The sequence below is a fragment of the Theobroma umbraticum genome, unplaced genomic scaffold, assembly GCF_002168275.2.
Source record: "Theobroma umbraticum cultivar Fairchild unplaced genomic scaffold, ASM216827v3 scaffold_30.0, whole genome shotgun sequence".
NCBI lineage: Eukaryota > Viridiplantae > Streptophyta > Magnoliopsida > Malvales > Malvaceae > Theobroma > Theobroma umbraticum.
This window is the reverse complement of record NW_018397254.1, coordinates 7,267,201-7,288,479: the sequence shown is the minus strand read 5'-3', so window position 1 is coordinate 7,288,479 and position 21,279 is coordinate 7,267,201. Positions and strand designations below refer to the sequence as shown.

The 21,279-nt window shown below is 35.1% G+C and overlaps 4 protein-coding genes across 4 annotated transcripts; 2 read left to right on the top strand and 2 right to left on the bottom strand.

Annotated features, from left to right (window-relative positions):
- The first annotated feature begins 153 nt into the window (after positions 1 to 153).
- LOC110422657 (ATP-dependent Clp protease ATP-binding subunit) lies at positions 154 to 1,392 on the top strand. Its single transcript, XM_021436664.1, has 2 exons — positions 154 to 759; positions 851 to 1,392. The coding sequence occupies exons 1-2, from the start codon at positions 316 to 318 to the stop codon at positions 1,124 to 1,126; spliced, it is 720 nt and encodes a 239-aa protein (XP_021292339.1). The 5' UTR covers positions 154 to 315; the 3' UTR covers positions 1,127 to 1,392.
- A 390-nt stretch (positions 1,393 to 1,782) lies between these two features.
- Positions 1,783 to 7,383, bottom strand: ABCB28 (non-intrinsic ABC protein 8). Its single transcript, XM_021441370.2, has 16 exons — positions 6,858 to 7,383; positions 6,593 to 6,780; positions 6,468 to 6,491; positions 6,286 to 6,387; positions 5,881 to 5,971; positions 5,330 to 5,430; positions 5,093 to 5,143; positions 4,850 to 4,978; positions 4,623 to 4,685; positions 4,264 to 4,543; positions 3,717 to 3,865; positions 3,561 to 3,650; positions 2,798 to 2,932; positions 2,662 to 2,718; positions 2,442 to 2,498; positions 1,783 to 2,223 (listed from the first exon to the last, which is right to left on the bottom strand). Exons 1-16 carry the CDS (start codon positions 7,282 to 7,284, stop codon positions 1,987 to 1,989), a joined length of 2,181 nt encoding a protein of 726 aa, XP_021297045.1. The 5' UTR covers positions 7,285 to 7,383; the 3' UTR covers positions 1,783 to 1,986.
- Positions 7,384 to 7,578: 195 nt separating this feature from the next.
- Positions 7,579 to 10,647, top strand: LOC110426206 (uncharacterized). The gene is made up of 5 exons (XM_021441383.2): positions 7,579 to 7,972; positions 8,426 to 8,687; positions 8,774 to 8,970; positions 9,510 to 9,697; positions 10,125 to 10,647. Exons 1-5 carry the CDS (start codon positions 7,869 to 7,871, stop codon positions 10,409 to 10,411), a joined length of 1,038 nt encoding a protein of 345 aa, XP_021297058.1. The 5' UTR covers positions 7,579 to 7,868; the 3' UTR covers positions 10,412 to 10,647.
- Positions 10,648 to 11,337: 690 nt separating this feature from the next.
- On the bottom strand, positions 11,338 to 12,490 carry LOC110426215 (dehydration-responsive element-binding protein 1D). Its single transcript, XM_021441395.2, has one exon. It carries the CDS (start codon positions 12,246 to 12,248, stop codon positions 11,559 to 11,561), a length of 690 nt encoding a protein of 229 aa, XP_021297070.1. The 5' UTR covers positions 12,249 to 12,490; the 3' UTR covers positions 11,338 to 11,558.
- Positions 12,491 to 21,279: the final 8,789 nt, after the last annotated feature.

The following is a 21,279-nucleotide window of genomic DNA, read 5'->3' as shown; positions in this document are numbered from 1 at the left end:
GTCATAGATTTTGAATATGTAAACGTTAGATTCAGAGCCGACTTGATTCACAAATCACCATCAGTGCATCAATTGGACGAAATTTCACCATATTCCATGATTTTTCCAAAGTGTAAAAGATAAGGTCCTAACTTTCCAACAAAACCAGCCACGCATTTTGATATACTCCATTCATCTATTTGAACAAAAACAATTAGTGCTTTCGGTTATTCCACATGGATTAGCTGATAACATGATTCCATTGCAAGAATACGTGTGCTACTCTTCTTTTCACTTTTGAGAACTCAAAACGAAGCTTTCCATTCCCAACAGAAAATGGGTTGTAAACTGAACTCCTTGGAACCACCAATCTTATGTCAGGTCCCTGCAAGGAAACCACGTTTTAGAACTAGACTTATTGCTTTCTCTTCTTATGCACCAAACAAAGGCGAAGCTGTTTCCACAACCAAATCCATCGAAACCCAGCTGCCAAAGGCTGATGTCTATGGTATTAGCTTCAGGACCCTGGGAGCTTGTAAGCTAGGTATTTCCAGATATCCCGACTTTGAGTATAATGCTGAAGGGGGAGCAGGAACTGGAACTGGTACTAAGATCAACGATGGTAATGAACTTTCAGTTAGTTTTGACCTTAAAACACTGTACGTTCCACCACTGACAAGTGCAACAACCAAGTTTCTGGGATTGCCGTTGCCACCGTTTTTGAAGATTGACATTGTCCCTCAACTCTTTAAAGGAAACATCAACCAAGAATCTGGCAAGGTAAGTTAAGCTTACTTAAAGTAACACAGTAGTTTGTTAAAGAAGCAAATATTGCATGAATTGCGATGTTTCTTTGCATTTGCTTTTGTAGGTTGACCTGGAATTCTTGGCCAAGTTCTGCTTTTCTGTTGGGAGTATTTACAAAGCACCACCATTGCTGGTGAAGACAGTTTTAACATCTGAGGAATCAAAAGGAAAGATTAGAAGTGCAAGAGGAGAGAGGTTGGATAACAAAGGGAATTGCAAATTGGTTGGAGTAGCATCTGTTGACCCTATTGATGATTTCTTCATGAATTCTTTCCTCGGTCTTCCCACTGAATGCCTTGCCAAACTGAATGCTGTCATCACCTTATGTAATTCTTCATGAAGCATGCAATTTTCACCACATAAAAATATGTTGTATATATTGTTACAATGTTACTCATGACTATCTAAAGTGTAATAAGTATTTATTTACCGGAAAAAAAAACTCAGGAAGAGTTACTTGGAACTTCCCCTGTTTCCTGCTTTGAAAAAATAACCCTAATCCGGCATCCGGTGCTCGTTGCTCAACCTCTGGTCACAACCCCTAGCCTCGGCTAACAACTTGTCTTTAAATTTCTTTGATATATAAGTGACCAATGTACATTGCAAAGGCACAGTATAACTTATTTATTACCAGTTTCCTAGTACTATCATCTTTGTTACAACTTACAACAATATAGTTCCTACTATAACTTACTATTATCTCAGTTATTAGTTCTTTACATCTTTGTTTGAATTTATGATGTTAACGGGTAAAGTGCTACAATGTATAGCAATAGGTGTTTGGGGTCTCCCGGTATTTGTTGTTTTAGGCGTGATGTTGGTAGCAGAACCGTTCTGGGTTACTGCCTTATGATCATGTGCTTGGCTATGCCAAAGTCTTGTATCATTTTACATGATACTTTATAAAATATGAACATTTTGATCAAGCAAAAAGAAAAAATACAACTATTTTCAACCACTCCTGCCTCCTCTTTACGACCCCCAGAAGAAAACAAAATCCATAATTGAGTTGTCTAACCTCAAGCAAAATCAAGGTTGCAGCAAATATAAAAGCCACTAGTAAGGCAGTAAGTAGAAAGTATTGGCATCCAAGTCAATGCTACTACTCGCATTATTGGTGGTTACTATAGTTTAAATTACATCTTTTCCTCTTTTCCTTTGTCTTCTTTGTTTTAGACATGATATGTATCGAATTCAATATTATTCGAATGCCAGCCTTTGGGTGCCAACTAATAAAGCATATTGCCCCTTCCTAGCTACCAATTCAAAATGCGTCCCCAGCTCTGCTATCTCGCCATCAGAACAAAGGGCAATTTGGTGGGCGTTCTGAACTGTGCTTAATCTATGAGCAATCACTAATGTTGTTCTGCCTTTCATTAGATGGTTCAAAGCATCCTGGACCAGGCGCTCACTAACTGCATCCAAAGCACTTGTTGCCTGCAACAACATAATAATAAAAAGCATGCATTTTAATATTTAGACTTCTGAATGGAAATGGAGTTCCATAATATTTCAAAAATACAACCAAGCAAGCCTTTGGGAAGAAATTTAGGGCCTGGCATTAAATAATGCCTGGGCATCATGTCTTGAATCAGGCTGAGAATGATCTGCACCAAGAGAATGTGCAGATGCACAAGGCATAAAAAAGAAATTACCTCATCCAGAATCAGGATAGGAGCATTCTTGAGGAGAGCTCTTGCAATAGCAATTCTCTGAAGATGAACCAGTAAGAATCAGTTACCCCTTCTACCTTTCCCTGTTATTCATACACACATGCATACATACATACATATGTTTGTATACATATGTATACATCCACTCATGTAGATAATGTAAGAATGCACCAGCACTATGCACGTATACTTAGAATATTACCTGCCTCTGTCCTCCACTCAGCAAGCCTCCACGCTCACCAACCAGTGTGTCATAGCCCTTTCAAGTAAACAAAAATTTAACAGAAAATAAATATGCTTGCAAAACAAAGACAGATGCATAAGTCAAACCAACAAACCTGTGGAAGGGAAATTATAAATTCATGAGCATTTGCAGCTTTTGCAGCCTTAATAATGTCATCCTTGGATACATTATCATCTGGAAGCCCATATGCAATATTTTCTCCAACAGACACCGAAAATAGAACAGGTTCCTGTGTCACTTTATCCATATCAACATTGACAAATGCAACAATAAAGTCTGAATTACATCCAAGCCTAAACAATCAAACTCAAGCTATTCCTTAAACCGATGAAGCCAACTACATCAATCCAGCACCAAAGTGCCATTAATTAAATCCTCCTAATTAACAACAACAACATTCAGAAATGGAAGAACATGAATGATGCTACGCTTGCATATATGTTTCAGTAAAGTTTCGCTTAATCTAAACAAACACTACAGAACTATTATTACATACAAGTATGGACAGCAGCCTGGAGGCTATTATCTATTCTGATTGAGATAATTTGTCATCATTTTCACTCTGTCAGATGATTAGCAAAGTAAGTCAAAGAATGCTATTCATACCATTCAACACGTCTGGTGCACTATTGATGGTAACCTTTTGCTTTGTAACCTATACAAGCATTATCCTATGAACAAGTTCAATGGTTGGCTGATAAAGCAAGTTGACCTGGTTATTTGATTAATCATGCTAAGGTTAAGAAGGCACAAGAATGACAGCACGAGCACAATGGCTTCATGTTAAGTGCTAATTAACATGCATGAAGGTTCAAATATATACTTTTTTTTTTGAAAAGCAAGTTTCAAATATATACTTGATTCACAATGGAGACAACACGGGCCCATTCACTCTTGTCAAATGTTCGGACATCCTCTCCAGCAACTGTTATACGACCACTCGTTGGCTGCAAGAATATAATATCAATTTGTGCAAGATAAGTAGAACCAACAAAAACAATTTTCTTTCAAACCTCATAGAAGCGTGCCAATAGCTGTACTATTGTGCTTTTGCCTGCACCACTTGGGCCCACCAGAGCAGTTACAGTTCCGCATTTTAGAGTCAAATTAAGACCATTAAGAATTTCCACATCAGGCCTTAAAGGATAAGAAAAATGTACATCTGCAGGACAAAGAACCACATTAGATGGTGCACTAGAATATTGTATGTATATTTGATCATTGCTCCAAGATTACATTTACCAGTGACTCAGAAAAAGCTGATTTAAAACAAAAGAAGAAGATGAAGAAGAGAGATTTTACTTCAAAAGCTAACTTTTCTGCTAACATACTAGATGAGTTACATTCACATTCTAAGCTTCATAAAAAAGCCTAAATTATTTTAAACTTATTCAGAAAAGGATAGTATGATAAATGTATGAAACTTTCCTCTTACCAAAAACTTCCTTATTTCACTTAATGTAAAAATATTTTATATTTTCTTAATAAGAAGATACAAATCTTCCAAAAAATACAAAGACTGCCTCATATAGAAATTGGGCAGACTGCATACAATAATACCTTCAAGACAAACATCGCCTGACCAAGCTAGTCTTCCCACATTGCTAGTTGATTTCAGTGCTGACATGTAATGTGAATTTAGTTGTTGATTTTTCTCAAAAGCACCATTGGAGATGAACAATTTGATATTTTCATCATCAACTTCTTTTTTCTGGATTTCTTTTTCTAAACCATAAGCAAGGGCTTCATCGATTTCTGCTCCAGATATAACTGAGTTAATCCTCTCAACAGCAGCAAAAGTTCCACGTAGGTCTCCAAATGTATTAACCAGTCCTTGAACCTGATATGAGTGTTACAGCGGAAAGCACATATCATAAGGTGCAAGCATAAGTGAGTGTGGAGGGTGAAAAGGGACTCACAGCAAAGGTTAATGTAAAAGTGTATCCAATGAAAGAAGCCACAGTTCCAACAGACAATTCCCCCTGCAATCAGCATATGAGAGAGAGAGAGAGACAAACATTTAGTATGAAAGAATGACAAAAATAAAATGCTCAGAGGAAAATGGTTAAGGTTAAACATTTAGGATGAATAACACGAACATTTAAGATAGTTAAGAGAAAGTGTATCCCAAGATTGAAATGCTCACCGCCTTCACTTTGCTTCCTCCAAGGCAGTACAGGGCCAGTAAAGAAATATAGACAGCAACCCTGGTCAAAGATTCATTTATGGATTTGAAAGTCCCAAGCTTTATACCACTTTTCTGATATGCAAGAACCTGCCAAAACCCTTGAAAATAAATGTTAAGCGCACCAAAGAACTTTCAACTACTTATGCAGTGCGAATAAAAGCTTTAGTAATTACATAAAAGAGCCAATGTCAAATATCTTACCTGGCTACCAAAGATTGACATTTGACGCTTTTCCCCACAAAAGGATCTTACCTATGACAACCAAAGTTATTATTTCAGTCAAGCCTACATCAAAGCTTTACTCACACCTTTATCTTGAAGTAAAACAAAGATATCAAGTGATTGGCATTGTCAGATTTTGGAGTTCAAGAAAATCAAATTTCCATGAGGAGATGCAGCGATAAGTAGGTAGGTGGACAAAGCATTTTAAGAACATACAGTTCGAATTGCAGAAAATGTTTCTGTCACACAGTCAGACATTGAAGCTTGGGCCAATCCATGAGCTTTAAACACAGGTACAGTCGATCGTTTGTATAAAGCTTGAAGAATAATCATCATCATCATCAGAAGCAGAAAAAAAAAAAGACATGAACTCGCATAAGTATGACACATTTCAAAAGGGGAGTACAATGAGCACAAAGTAATAATCACTAACAGATCAAATTTAGGTGGTGTCAGAAGATACAGGGTTTAAGGAAGACAAGTGTATATGCACCTTTGTGAACGTGACTAATAGACAATAGTTGAAGAAATGCCAAACTTGCAACTAGCCTACAAAATAAAACTCTGCAAACCATTGACCTGCCCACCTTCAACAGCAAATTTGATGAGGGAAGTATCACAAAGTTTTGGCAGTAGGTCTAGTACCTATTCTTGTGTGATACATAGAAAGTTTAGGTACAACTCCTACATCACTTTTATTATAAAGATAAATTCAAACAAGGAATAACCTGCTAAATTAACCAAATTTCCAAAGAGAAAGAATTTACCAACTGAAACGGACACAAAAAGCATCAACAGGCCCAGAATTGGGGCTAGTTGGGGAGATAGAGCAAACAGTATGCATATTGTCCCAACAACCTACAACAACATAAAATACTCAGGATGAAATGAAATGATCAATACAATCATAAATGATGCTTTGCATTGAATCACACATGAATAAATCCTAGAAATACAAAGGTAAACAAAGTGTTTTTAAGCAACTAGTCTCAACTATCAATGGCATTCAAGATTCAAACAATTCTGCTAAAATTGTTTTTGAAGTCCAGGAACTTTAAACTAAATTCCAGTGAAAGAAGAATAGAGTCGGCCAGAGTCAAAGATAATTCAAACTACATTCTTAATTTTAGGTAACATCTAGCTCACGTTTGCTTTAGTATAGAGTGGCTTGCCTCAGAAAGTGCCCTGAACCCGCGATCCCTTGAAATGTTCTCGCTGACAACATCTTTTAAAGAACCCAAGTCAGATGTCAACAAACCACTGAGCTCACCAACCTATTAGAAGCAAAACACTACTATGACAAAAAGCCACTAACCAAAAAAAAAAAAAAGTATTTTCTTTACCATTCACAAACCTTGTATCGATCAAAAAACTCCGCCTGCATAGACAAAGAAAAAAGTACAATTAGAAAAAGTAATACTACAATTTAAATATCAAATCCATAGAGAAAATGGTGAAAAATAATCATAAGTTACATACCTTTTGAATCAAAACTCTTCTAAAAATCTGAGCTCGAAGTGTTGACATAACCTTCTCCCATATGGTATTCATATTTACGACAAAAATAACTGTGAAAATGGGCTCCAATGAGTATAAAAGCCCAACTTTGCTAAGCAGCTTCCATAACGGCTCGGGTCTGGCCCCTATAAGCACTTCGAAGAATCGTCCTATACATTTCCTTGATCTTAATTAGCATTAAAATCTTTTAATTTCTTAACTTAACATTAACAAAGATATCCCTTACCAGAAAATATGGGCATTGAGAGAGTGCACGTGGTGCAGCCAATGAGAGCCAACACCGAGACGCTGATTCTGAGCTTGTGCCGAACCAGAAGAACCCATAGTAGCCTCCGACTGATCAAGTTCGGCGGCTCAGCTTTCTCGGTATCCGGATCCGGCTCGTCGATTTTCGGGTCAGGCTCGGTCACGATCGGAGGCCCGGCGACGTAAGCGCGAGATACTGGACTCGAGACGTTCAGTCTTCCGGATTTTGTCGTTGTGGGGAGAGAAATTGGCGGGAAAGTACATGATTGGTGGAGAGGGGAATTTTGAGAAAGACTGAGCTTGAGCTTGAGCTTGAGCTTGCGGGCGTGGCATGTGCTAGTGGGGAAGCGCGTCGGGTTGAGATGGTGGAGGAGAAGCACGGTTATTGAGGCGGAGGCAGTGGCCATGGACACATGAATAGAAAAGAAAAGAGAGAGAGAGAGAGAGATAATTTTGATTTTTTGAGAATTTTTGTCCAAATTCTTGGTTTAACTTGCCAACGGTTCTAGCACGGATTTTTCACGTGGAAGTAACTGCTTTGGAAGACAATAAACGGCGACGTTTAAAACTGGTCAATGCCAGGGGCATAAGCATCATCATGGTGGAACTGGGATGTCATTTTGGTAAAATTATACAGCCTCGCATATCCACGTGTCATACGATGGATCGCTACTGAGATCAGCTCTTCACGGGATTCTGGTCGCTGCGCCCATCACGGTCACGATTTTCCATAAAAAAAACACATAACTCGACGATTCTTTGCCTCTCCTCCTGAAAACTGACTCACCTCTGTCCCTTCCTTTCTCTACTGAGTTCGCTGTACCAGCTCAACTCGGTTCTTCAAGTCGAACTCTTTCTCTTTCTCTCTCTTTTCCATTCCATGGGACAGAATCCACCACGTCATCTCCGAAATCTCAATAAGAAATCCTTTATTCTGTAGAAATAAATCACGAATCATTTTTTTCCCTGTTGACTTTTTTATTTTTTGGCCATGAATCGAATGGCTCCCTGTGGTTTGATTCTGCTCTTTTTTGCGCTTTCCTTTCTCGTACCTTCACTTGACGCCAGTGAAGGTGATGCTGATCCGATTTACAAGTAAGTTCGCTTGATTTACTTCTCTCGATTCGCTCTGTATTTGCTTTTCTTAATTCTATTCGCACGAAAATTGGCAGCTTCGATAAGAAAATAATTTTAGTTCTTTAATTATGTTTGTACTGTTTGATAGAAAAAGCTGCTGTTTTATCTTATTAATTTTTTTTCTTTGAAGGAAAAATTGGATGAAAAGTTTATTGGTGGATTTATTTGGAGAGGCAAAAGCTATGGTTTAGGGTGTTTAAGTTTTATTTGATAAAAGTTTGTAAGTAATGGTACTAAAATTAGTACTTTCTTGTAACAAATAAGAGTTTTTATGATGTTTGAAGTTGCTATATTTAGAATATTTCTTTTTTGCGTATTTTTTATGACCTTTTCTTTTCTCGGCAATTTAACTTGATTGTGATTCTCTTGAGGTTGTTACGATTGTTCTTAAGCTGTTTGTTCATTTATTAGGGCTTGTTTGGAGGATTGTGAGAAAAGTGGGTGCGTGGGGGAAACGTGCTTTCAACACTGTAAATTCTCATCTGATGGAAAACCAATTGATGGGCCATGGTATTTACAAGAGCCCCTTTATCAGAAATGGAAGCAGTGGGACTGTCGTACAGATTGTCGATACCACTGTATGCTTTCTAGGGAGGAGCAAAGAGGGAACCTCGGCGACAAACCGGTCAAATATCATGGAAAATGGCCTTTTCGACGTGTCTATGGGATTCAGGTTCTTCGTTTATCACCTTTCTATCATTATTATGTTGTTTTTAGACTGTTGTTCTTGTTAATGATATTCAGTTCACATGTTTTCAGGAACCTGTTGCTGTAGCTTTCTCTGCACTAAGTCTTGCAATACAGTTTCATGGTTGGATCTCCTTTTTTATCCTTCTGTATTATAAGTTGCCTTTGAGGCCTAATAAAAGGACTTATTACGAGTTTACTGGCTTGTGGCACATCTATGGTATCCTGGCAATGAACTTCTGGTTCTGGAGTGCTGTTTTTCACAGTCGGTAAGCTGTCCTCCTTATGTTTGTTTCGACCAGTTATCTCAAAGCATCTCCTTTATTGTAGTTCTAGAGTAACTTTAAAATAGGATTCAATGTTCCTTCCTGATGTCACAGCTCTTTTATTGTTTTGGCCAACCTGATGTGAACTCAAAGAATCAATTTGGTGACATTTCATAAATTGCACTGAAACAATGAGGAGAAATTCTTATACCAGAGCCTTGTCAAGTTCTTAGTCATGTAAACACTTTTTGACGCTTTCCAGAAAATAATTTGAGCAAAAGGGTTTTGACATGTGATTCAGCATAGCATGTATAGCGTACTCACTGGCAACAATGATTTCCAATGTCCATATAGAAGATGAGTCAGTCATGATGTAATATCAGTAACAAATAATCACTATATCTCTGAAAAATAGAAATAAGACATAATCAGATGGTTGTTCTTTCAGTGGAATATTCTTGTACTCATTGTATAATGTTGTTGAATTTTTTTACTATTTTGATTTTATATTATGTGGAGTGCTCTAACTTAGTTAACCATAGAGATGTTGAGTTGACAGAGAAGCTAGATTATTCATCTGCTGTTGCATTAGTTGGGTTTAGTCTTATTTTATCAATACTACGAGCATTTGATGTGAGAGATGAAGCTTCAAGAGTCATGGTTGCTGCTCCACTGATAGCATTTGTGACAACACACATCTTGTATCTGAACTTCTACAAACTTGATTATGGTAATTCTTTCTTTATTAATCCCTTTGCACAAAACACGATTTTCAACATTAAACATAGTTAGCCTCTAGACTTGGGCCTTGTGTACAATTTTATTCTGCAATTTTTTATACTTGCAACATATTGTAGACTATAAATAGAGACTGTTGGAGCAGTGGTTCAGTTTGGTATTTTCTTTCCAAAGTGCTCACTCAATTCAAAATGGCCATGTCTGATAGCTACTTGGGATCTCCTGAACTTTCTCTCAAAATGTCTTCGCCAATCTCTTGTGCTGAGTTATTCTTTCATCATAAATACTCTTCCAGTTATAGCCCAATCATTTTATTGGTTTCGTCATAAGTATATTTCATTTTTTTTGAAATGAACACTAATGATGATTATCAGCTATCATTTGGTTTATGTTGCATCACAAGTCAGATTTGTTTGCAGGTCTAAATATGAAAGTTTGTATGGCTATGGGGGTAGTTCAACTTCTCATTTGGGGAGTTTGGGCTGGTGTAACCAGCCATCCATCTCGCTGGAAGGTTTGGCTGTTTGTTGTGGGAGGAAGCCTCGCTGTGCTTTTGCAAATATATGAATTCCCACCTTATAGGGGGTTTGTTGATGCTCATGCTCTCTGGCATGCTGCTAGTATCCCTCTTACTTACATTTGCTGGAGCTTTGTCAGGGATGATGCTGAGTTCAGGACCACAACCCTCCTTAAGAAAATAAAGTGATATTTCTTTCATGGAACGCATGCACTAACTGGATGGTGAAATCTGTCAAGTAACCAAACTCACCCGTGATCAAGCTCGCCTGTGCATGAAACATCTATGGCTCCTCTGTGTCTCTGCGTTTTTTTCTAGAATGCTTAACATGGCCGGACTCTTTTGCATTTTGTTTGCTGATGGTTGAAAATATCTTCGCAATGCAAAGATATGCACTGTAATTGAAGTCCAATTTTTTAGAATCTTGTCTTTGTTTTTTTCGTGATGATCGGTACATATTCACAAAGGCAATCAAATCTCAATGTAAATTTGTGATATCTTTCAAACAGGCATGTTTTACTTGCACTGCTTGATCAATCAGTGTTTGTAGGGAACGATGTCACGTGTAAGCATTCTTGTCACTTTACAATGCCTTTAGTTTTGTCGCCTGTCGTGCAAAGAATTGTAAACTATATTGAAGCCAAATTAAAGTCTGACGCATTATGATTCAAAAGCATACACGAGATGAGGCCCCGAGATGCGGAGAAGCCCATTTGATCAAACCTTACTATAATTGGGCTCATCTTAGCTTGGACTTAAAAAGTCGACAAAGTGTCGGGCTATTTACAGTGCAATGCTCAGAATTTGGTGGCATTCTCAATTCAACATCTCCATTCCATATAAGCTTCTAATCTCCAATTTTTTCATCCATTTTCCTTTTGTTGGTGTTCCATTCTAAACTTTAGTACAACATGATCTCTGAGTTCCCTGACCCCACAATATCCACATTGGAGGGATCTCATAACCCTTTGTTGATGCTGGCGTCTGCTATGGAAAATCTATGTCATCAAGTCAAAGATTTTAAAAGGAACATCACACCGCAAATGTTGGATAACCAAACTGCCCCTATATTGGTGTACCCATACATTGTCATCGAATCGATCAAGTCAACCAGATACCTAAGACCATCGTCAGAGAAAAATCTTTCAAATCAGTGCGATACAACTTACAAGCTGGAGCGCCTGTGTGTGCTCACCTTTTAGGAGAATTTCAAGAGAATTACAAATATACATCATCCGTACTAGCCCAAAAAATTTCAAGTACGGAAACAATTGGTGCAACCATCAGCCAAGGCACACTATATAACTCACACCTGTATGCTTGATTTGAAGTAATTTTAAATGGAATGACTCCATAGGGGTACATAATCATCAGCAACATCGCATTCTTCTTCATTTCCATTATACCCACAACGAGGAGGTGACAGCAACATCCCTGCCGCCATGTTTGCCAAAAACCTCGGTGTCCCAAATATCTCCTCCTCGTCTAAATAAAACCCATTTTCAGATTCTGTCACCTTCTCCGCCTCCGTGTTTTCTTCTCTCTTTGCGTCATATCCAGAGTTCCCATCCGAATGCTCAGCCGATCGAAATGCCTCCGCCGCTTCTGCCGCCGCCTTCTGAATATCCTTAGGATCCGTAGAAGCCGGAACTGGAAGCCTCCAAGCGGAGTCCGCAAAGTTCAGACAAGCAGACCTTCCCCTCAGGGTTATCGCCGCCACGTCGTGTGCACGCGCCGCCATCTCCGCGGTGGGGAAAGTCCCCAGCCAAATCCTCGACTTCTTGTTTGGCTCCCTGACTTCACAAACCCACTTCCCGGAGTTCCTGCGGCGGACTCCACGGTACACAGGGTGCCGAGTCTCCCGGAACTTCTTCCTCCCGGCTCTCTTCTTCGGATAACTCGAAGCTAGCATCACATCCTCATCGGAGAAATTCGCCGGTCGACAGTTCACACTTCCACTATCGGAAATCGGCGAGGAAACGGACCCAGAATCCAGCATCTCATAATCTTGAGCCAAAAAATCCATTTCTGAAAGAAGGAATAAAACAGTAGTAACACTTGGAACTTCCAGTCGAACAACGTTTGACTTTGAGTATTTGAAGTGAAGTTTGAGAGTGAACTTTCAGCTGAGTAAAGGTAAAAAAAAAAAGCCTTTTAACTTATAGGAAGTGATTAGTTTTTTGGACTTGAGAATTTGCAAGCACGAAGAAAATGATGAGCTTTGTTAACTGACTGAGTGAATTAGAATTTAGAAGTGTGAAATGGCGCGTTATATAAATGTAGTTCTCCAGATGGCTTAGAAATTGAGCTTCTTTACAGAACAAAAAAAAGGGTGGCGGACACGGAAAGTGAAGAGGATCCAGGCTGTGGCTTGTGGGGTAGAGGGTGTGGGGATCCACGCTTTGAACATAGTTTTCGCGATAAGAAGGCTTCTAAAAGACTAGGACTAGGTTTCGCGGCCAGCTGTCAGGTTTTTGCAACTTGTGGATCAACTAGGGGACGACACGTAGGATATTTGACTAGTCGGGTTTTCAATTTTTTATGTTGAGAGACTATATCTGTAACTGTCGGAGTCAAAGGGGTCAGCTTCAGTATTATCTGCTGGATTCTGAGTATACAATTCACTCGCCCCATATCCTTCTCCTGCGACCCTCGCCTTCGTAAACGTTTGATCTTTTCATACTTCATACAAATGTTTGAGTTTGAGGGACTTTTGCTGATTTTTTTTTCTGTAGATATATAGTATACTATTTTTTTATCTTCTTAAATTATATCATGTTCATAAATATTTTGTTATATGAATATGATTCCTAATTAACAAAATTTGCAATCAAAATATATTTTGTGTGAATCCAGATAGTAAGATAAAATTGAGTTTGTTTGTTTTCCATTTATTCAATAAATAAATTGAATTTATTTTTGTCCATAAAGTATATATGCATGTACTTAATGGTAAGCAGATGGTCCTTGGGCTTTTGCTAAAACTTCTTCAACCTCTAAGTAAATTTTTTTTTTATTAAATATTATTCAAGTCACAAATATCATATCTTCAAGTGTAGACTATGTCAATTCTGGATTGTTAAGATTTGTATACAAAAAGAATGTCAAACCTTTTTTTAACACAACCAACTTATTATTTGAATAGACCTTGACCTTGACCTCCTCTTAGTTATTGTATCACAAATGATAATTAGACTTAGACAATTTTATATACGGCATATGAAATTAAGTTGATTTGGATTTAAAGTAATTAGGTTCGTGTATTAATCTTAACGACACCTTAATTTCATGTCAAACTTCCTTAATTAACTCATTTAAGACTTGTTAAATTTGTTTTAATCATGTACTATATCAATCCATATTAATTGTTTACTTATTTAGTTAATTGATTTAACATGTTTATCATTTACCCATTGTGATCTGTATAAATAACTCATATCAATTTTATCAAATATTATTAGTAGATTATTTTTATTTTATAAATAGTTTTTGTGGTATAAAAATGATGTTAGAGTGACAGAAGAGTCTTCAATTTTAGCTTTTGGTGTTTTATTATATTGACATACTATGGATATTATTTGAATTTTATTATGGTTTTCTTATGTTGAATGTTGATGCTTGATGGATATCATTGTCTGTTATTCTTGTTTAGCAATTTTTTAGTTTTAATTTTGAACAATAAAATTTTATTTTGTTCATATATATGTTAAAATTAAATTATTAAAAATAAATATTTTAATATAATTGTATTAATCATGTTAATTTGTTAATGTTTAAATGAGTTATCAATCATATCATATCATGTAAAATTTAAACAGGTCTTTTAATAAATATGTTAAGTATGACATGTAGCATTACATATTTAATAAACGCATTCATATGCTTTTCAAAAAAATATAAAATAAATGTGTTTATATAATTTACAAAAAAATATATTTATATAAAATGTTTTTACCTTAATTCATTTAAATTGATCATATTATACTCATATTTACTTATATAATTATTAATATTTTATTTTAAAAGATTTTATTGCTTTTTAAAATTTATATTGATGATACAATTAAAATATGTGAACAAAAATTGTTAAGTTTAATCACAACAACTTTTCTTATCTGTAAAACATTTGTTTTTTAATCTCAAAATTTGAAAATACTCAAATATATTGACTAAAAATTAATTATTAATATTTGGTTTAAGCAAAATCACAATAATAGTTTAATTTTTTTAATTAAAATTATACATGTTTTAATAATTTATAGAAGCTTTACTGAATTAAAAAAAGATTTAAAAATCATCAAACCATGGATAATTTTTCTAGGTGTAATTTTTTTTAAAAAAAGGAGTATATATTTAAATTTTAATGAAATATAGTTTTAGGAAAGATATTGTTTGCCGAGTTAGGGAAAACATCGGCGACGACTTTGGACAGTTTGGAAACTTAAACGAAGCATGGGGAACAGATGGTGGAAAGAATGAGGTGGCAAGTTGGTAAGCGCTAGTCGAAGGAATCAAAGAGAAACCTTTCCAGAGTGACGTCACACGCTTTCCAACACACGGTTGACAGTTAAATCCTTTCCAACTGCCATTGTCCCCCATCGGACAAAATCACACGAAGGGACGGTGGTGTGTTCGAGCCTTGAGCTAGTAGGTTTTTGCCGCGTAACAGCGCGTGGAACACGTGGCCCAAACCCGCCCCCGAAGGCGCCTAGTCTTTTCTCCTTTTGGGGGCCACGAACATTCTGCTCTCCTTTTGCAACTTGGATTTCGTTTCCTACTTTAATTACAGTGGAATTATCAAATCATGGAACTGTAAAAGGACGTTGGTGACGAAAGTGAGACAATCCACATCACCCGGAAAATCAATTCGTAGTAGTACGAATGCAATGGAATTTTGGGATTTCCCAGCTAATTCCGTGTGCCGAGACTTGTTCTTTGTCCTTGTCTTCAATTTTTAATCACTTAGAAATGTTCTTTTCGTGGCAAACCCAAGCGCCCCCAAGTGGCTGGCTTGCTGCTGGAGACCACCTGGATACTGATTCCAATAGCAGCACGAGCCTGAAATTGATTTTATAAACTATTAGTCTATTGCAAGTCGACACGACATTTACCTTATCCGGAAGTAGATATGGCTTTGTCTGACGCGGGGTCTTTGCCGTTCTTTCCTCGATGCCGTCCTGGATGTTGACCTGGACAAACCGGATGATTTGGGCTCTTGGATATTAATTTCAGAAGAATAAAAGCTCGGGTGACTGGGTCAAGGAAGGGTTTGTACCAAAATGATTTAATCCTTAGATTAATTTTTTTCTTTTTGGTTCCAAAAAATAGATATGTAGGTATGGGATTGCACCCATATCCTCAAATTCAATCACTGGATTTCGCATTTCATTAGGACTTAGGCCTACAAGTACTTAACAAACTACCAGGACAAGTAACGATTTAATTTCACATGAGACACTATATTAAAACTTAACCTCACATATTTTTTTGTATAAACATGCATTAAATCATGTTATATCTTTTCATGCAATCTATTTTTTAGTTTGACAAAATGAGTTGAACTTGCCAGTGTTCATCAGTTGGGTCTTTTGATGAAATTGCATACACTTATTTACAAACAAAGACTTTGTAAAATAGCATAATTCGTTATTTTGATAAAATGTAATATTTTTAAAATTTTAATTAATTTAAATTATTTATAAATACATAATTAATAATATAATAACTTGAATTGGGCTGGACCACACTTAAAGATCCTTGTTCGTGTTGGGTTTGAGTAGGGGGGCATGCCTTGTAGCCCTTGGTCCATCCATTTACACCAATATTTGATAACTTAAATACTAAGGTAATCCAAGAGCAGAGGCCCACATAATATTTGGGTGATCATGGACAACCAACCATATTTCAAACCTGACAAATTTTATGAGCATAAGTGCTACCCCACTCGACCTGACATGACAGTTTATTTTATTAATATTATAAAACTTTACAATAACTAATAATTATAATAATCTGCGTAGATATTAGGACTATTGAGTGGGGCTGTATTTGAGAGATGAAGACCAATGTGGTTCCTACATCGTTTCTTTTTTCATTAAGCCTTTGAATAGCTAAATTGACATTATTAATATTACCTTGACTAATGAACACCTACTTAATACCTCGATGATGCAAATTTTTGTATCGGGCAGTAATCATTGTTTCTTTTTTTTTTTAATTATTTTAATTGTCAAGACGAGGATAAATCCTTTAAAAGGTAGGGAAATGGATTTGAAGTGTTCTTAAAGGCTCGCCTTAATTTCCTCTCCAACCTTAGTTAAGGGTACTTAAGTCAATAAAACAAAGGGTTTGATTAATGGGTGTTTATAGATACTTGTTAAGTTTAGTTAAAATTTTATTTTAAGAAATAGTTTTTATTTAATGTGTTATTTCTACCAAATTCAAGAATAGATAATACATTAATTATAAGAATTTTTTTTAGAAACGTCATCTTAATAAGTACCTATAAACACTGTTTAACGTTTTACTAAAACAAATTAACTTAGTGGCCTGCAATAGGTAAAATAAAAACTTTGAATTGAAAGACATTAATTTGTTGGGTTTGATCAAGTTGGTTTACAATTTATTGCAAAAGAAGTTACATATCGTGGCCCGCAATATGTACTTAGAGTGGTTCTCATGTTAATTAATGGACATGATAATTATTAAATACATATATCTTTTCCATAAAAATGAAAACGTTGAAATCTCTTAAGTGGATAATTATTAATTCTCTTTTGCCCCTATGTTTATTTTAAAACATTCACATTGTTTACTACTCTAAATAAAAGTAACTATTCATTATCAGTTAAAGACAAAGCTATTCATTGCCTTTAAAGAAGTTTGAAGTTCAAAATTCTTCATCCTATATTTTTCTTTTCAAGAAAAATTTCATTAGTGATCAATAGATGAATTGGATAAAGGCAAACATAAGGTTGCATTCAGTTTACATCAGCATGCATCATTTGAGCCAAGGATTTCATAATTCATAACTCCAAAGTCTTGATTTACGTGATGTCAAATAATTTAGGTTTTTTTTTTTAAATTTTTTTGACGAGTATAAAATAATATTTCATTACCTTAAATGATTACAAAAAACTATCATAAATCAATATTGGAGCAGAATAGCACATTGAGTGCAAAGCATCCCTCACAATGCTAATCTGCATAAATGAACATAAAAACAACCTATCCCTATTGTGTCAAGGATTAAATTACACGATTCTTGTTTTGTTTTTTTTTTTCCGATTAAATGTTCAATTTGAAACCAATATTTTTAGATTTTTATCAACTTAGGACTAAAAGTTTTAATTATAATAATTAAGAGTTAAACATTTTTGATTCTTTACCATTAATGGTTAAGATAAGAGATGTCCAGTTTGTGCAAGACACGTCCATGATGTGGATGTTATTTATATTTTTACCTCTAATGTGGCAAGTGAATTGGATTTTTAACAAATGACGCTATTTTATCCATGCAATAACGATTCTGTTTCCCTCTATTTGATTACTCCCATTAGTTAAAATTTCTCATTATTTTAATTTTTCCACCATCAACCCAAATTACTCACACTTTGCCTCTTTTCCTCTCCAATTGTTTCCCTCTCCATTGTCTCATCGTCCAACTGGGTGTCTATCATCTTCAACTTATCAAGCATTGCTTATTTATGGGTTCTCATCGCCGTTTGCTAAATCAATATGATGTGACGGATAATAACTTTTTCATCATGGTATGTTACAATTAAAATTTTTAACATAATGTGGAATAATTAAATTTTCAACATAACATGTAATAATTATATTTTTCAACATGACGTGTAATAATTTAATTTTCAACATAGCGTGTAATAATTAAATTTTCAACATGACGTGTAATAATTAAAGAAAATTGTGAAAAACAACCTTTCTTGATAAAGGCATTTCAAAAATAACTATCAAAATAAATTTAATTATTTTTAGCCATATTTAGCCATGACTTGACAAAAATACCCTTAAAACTATTTCAAATAAATTAAACCATTCATCATAATTTCTCCCCATTTGTGCTTCCGATTTATCTCTCTCAACATCCCATTCTCTCTAATTTTATCGATTTCTCTCTTCGGCATTCATTTACTATGGTCCCGATTTTCCTCTCCCGCGCTTTCAGATTTCTCTTTCTATTACTTTGAAAACACCAAACGATGGTTTTAATGTGCTTGAGTGGATGGCTACTTAGAGAATTTAATTTTTAGATATTTTAGATAAAACTAAATAGTAGAAATGATCATGGATGTTTGAAATAACTTTTAATTGAATCAATTTGAGATCTAGACACCAATAAACTTAAAAATTTAAAATTTATAAACCTAAGTTTTCAATAAATTTTTTTTTTCAATAAATTTTTTTTTCAATTTTTAATCAAAATATGTATTTTAGATAAGAAAATTTGTGTTTTGATTTATAAAAACATGTTAGAAACACTTAATTGGTGCCAAATTATCAAAAAAAAATAAAATAAAGAGAGTTGAGAAGATTTGAAGTTTTGGTTTGTAGGTAACAACAATAGTTTAGGCATTAAAGTGTAACAAAATGTTTTTGAATATGCCATGTAACAACAATATTTTTTCAACATGACGTGTAATAATAGTATTTTTTTTTCAACATGACGTGTAACAACCTTTTTTAACCATGACATGTAACATGTTTTTTTACATAGCGTGTAACAACAGTTTTTTTTTAACATGGCGTGTAACATGTTTTTGTACATGGCGTGTAACAATAGTATTTTTTTTAACATGGTGTATAATAACTTAACCATGACATGAACATATTTTTGTACATGGCGTGTAACAACCTAACCATGCCGTGTCACACGTTTTTATACATGGCATGTAACAATCTAATCATGGCGTGTAACATGTTTCTGTACATAGTGTGTAACATCATGGTGTACAATTTCATTAAGGGTAATTTTGTCTAACTTGGTTAAAAATAGTTAAAATTTTAAACGAGGCTATCTTTGAAAACATCTTATTTTTAAGAGTTATTTTTTAAAATACCCCATTAATTATTTATGATATGATGTATAACAACTAAATTTTAAAATATGACATGTAATACTATATTTTTCAAAGCTACTATGTCATCAGCTCACACAATCTGTTGTATCATACATTCTATTCACCTGTCAACTTAACCCTTAATTATAAAAAATAAAAAACATTTAACTTTTAATTGTTACAATTGAAATATTTAAACCATAATTAAAAAAGTATCTAAATGTTTAACTCTAATTGAACATTTAGCCTTCCTCCTCAATAGATTCAAAGTGGCCCTAAGGAGTCTCCGAACAAAATTATCCCTCCCCAACCGGCTAAAACAACTTCATGTACAAAATCCCAAACCATTGTGGAGATTGATTTACATGATTAATAATAAGTTGTTAGAAAAAAAATACAAATTTTAAGAAGTTTTTCAAAGCAATTAAATTTTATAAATGAATAACATATGAAGAATTTATTCAAATGTTTCCGAGCAGCATGGTGGTGATCAAATTAGACTAATCGCAATAACCAAAAAGAAAAAAGGGAAAATCTTGGCTCTGCTGGGAAAGAACCTGAGAAAAGTGAGAAGGTGATGGGTGGGTAAGGTAAGAGGGGTGAGAGGTAGGCCATGTTTCATTCCCACTAGACACATTATTTCCCCTTCCAGTAAAAGATAGAAGTTAAAACCAACGATTCCATTCTCTAGAAAAGAACCCAGATTTCCTAGTATGTGTATTATCATATTTCTATAATATGTCTTTTATTATTTCTATATTCCAAAGATATCCTTCCTTCCCTCGTCTATTTTCTATTTGTAAGCCGGTTTTGGAATAGTCATCCACCCATCAAGTTGATTGAATCTAGACCACAGTTAATTAAATAATATACAGCCATTTAAATGTCTTTAAATATGTTTTTTATTTTGGATGTGGACCGACAGCATTATTATTGTAATCTTCAATGATTATCTTTCATCCACTTTTAGAGAAACACAAGTTCATCTTTTCTTCATAAAATAAAGACTATTACCAAAAAAGAATGCATAGAAAACATATTAAAATATGGTTACACAATTTAGGCTCACCATTCCATTATGAAGGGCTCCACCATTTTAATCTCTTGATGCAAAGCGACAAATTGAAGATACAGATCTAAATTAAACATGGAGCAAAAGAAAAAGAGAGAGGGGCCGAATCTTCGATGATTCTGTAGTTTGACTTGAATTCTTGGTTAAGCTTTTTTGAAAATTTTGAACTTAAGAGCTCACTTTCTTTAACTAACACCCCCCCTTTGTGCTCCTTCTCGTTTTCTCATGTACTCGAAAATTCCATTCTTAGTAGGGCCGGCATCGGCTTGGTCAGTGGCACTAGCATGCAACAATGAAAAATTATATCTTAATAATCGTATTATTATCATATTATTATTGAGATTATGTTTATTTATATATATACAATGTATTTGTAAGATTATGCTTAACGTGTTTTCATGTCTTTATCAATTGACAATAAGAATTGGGGAATGAATCTAAGATTCTTAGTTTCGTGTCAGCATGCCGACATTGCAATTTGTTCTTGGTAAAGCAAAATTCTTGTCTTTGTATACTTGGAGATATATAATCCTTTTCACACGCTTCGGGGTAGAGGAGAGAAGAGAAAGATTGGACTTGAACGAAGAGGAGAGGAGGAGGATAATACAATTTTTGACATTTGGAGGCAGACAATGTTTTGGCCTGCCAATGTTTACATGTTTCAAAATCTGTGTTGACTTTGAAAAAGATATTTTCCTTCAAAAACACTTCTGAAAAGAACCCAAAAGGTGTAAGAACTCTCACCCGTTTGGTGGTCTTTTTTGGGGCAAGTTGGCCAACAAGACCAGAGCAGTTGAACTTTAATTTTCTGGACTAGCCCTTACTTTATTAGTATACAGTCATACTGGGGAAAGGGGAATTGTTCTGAGACAAATGAAAGTTGAGAGCTGGAAACAGTCAAAAAA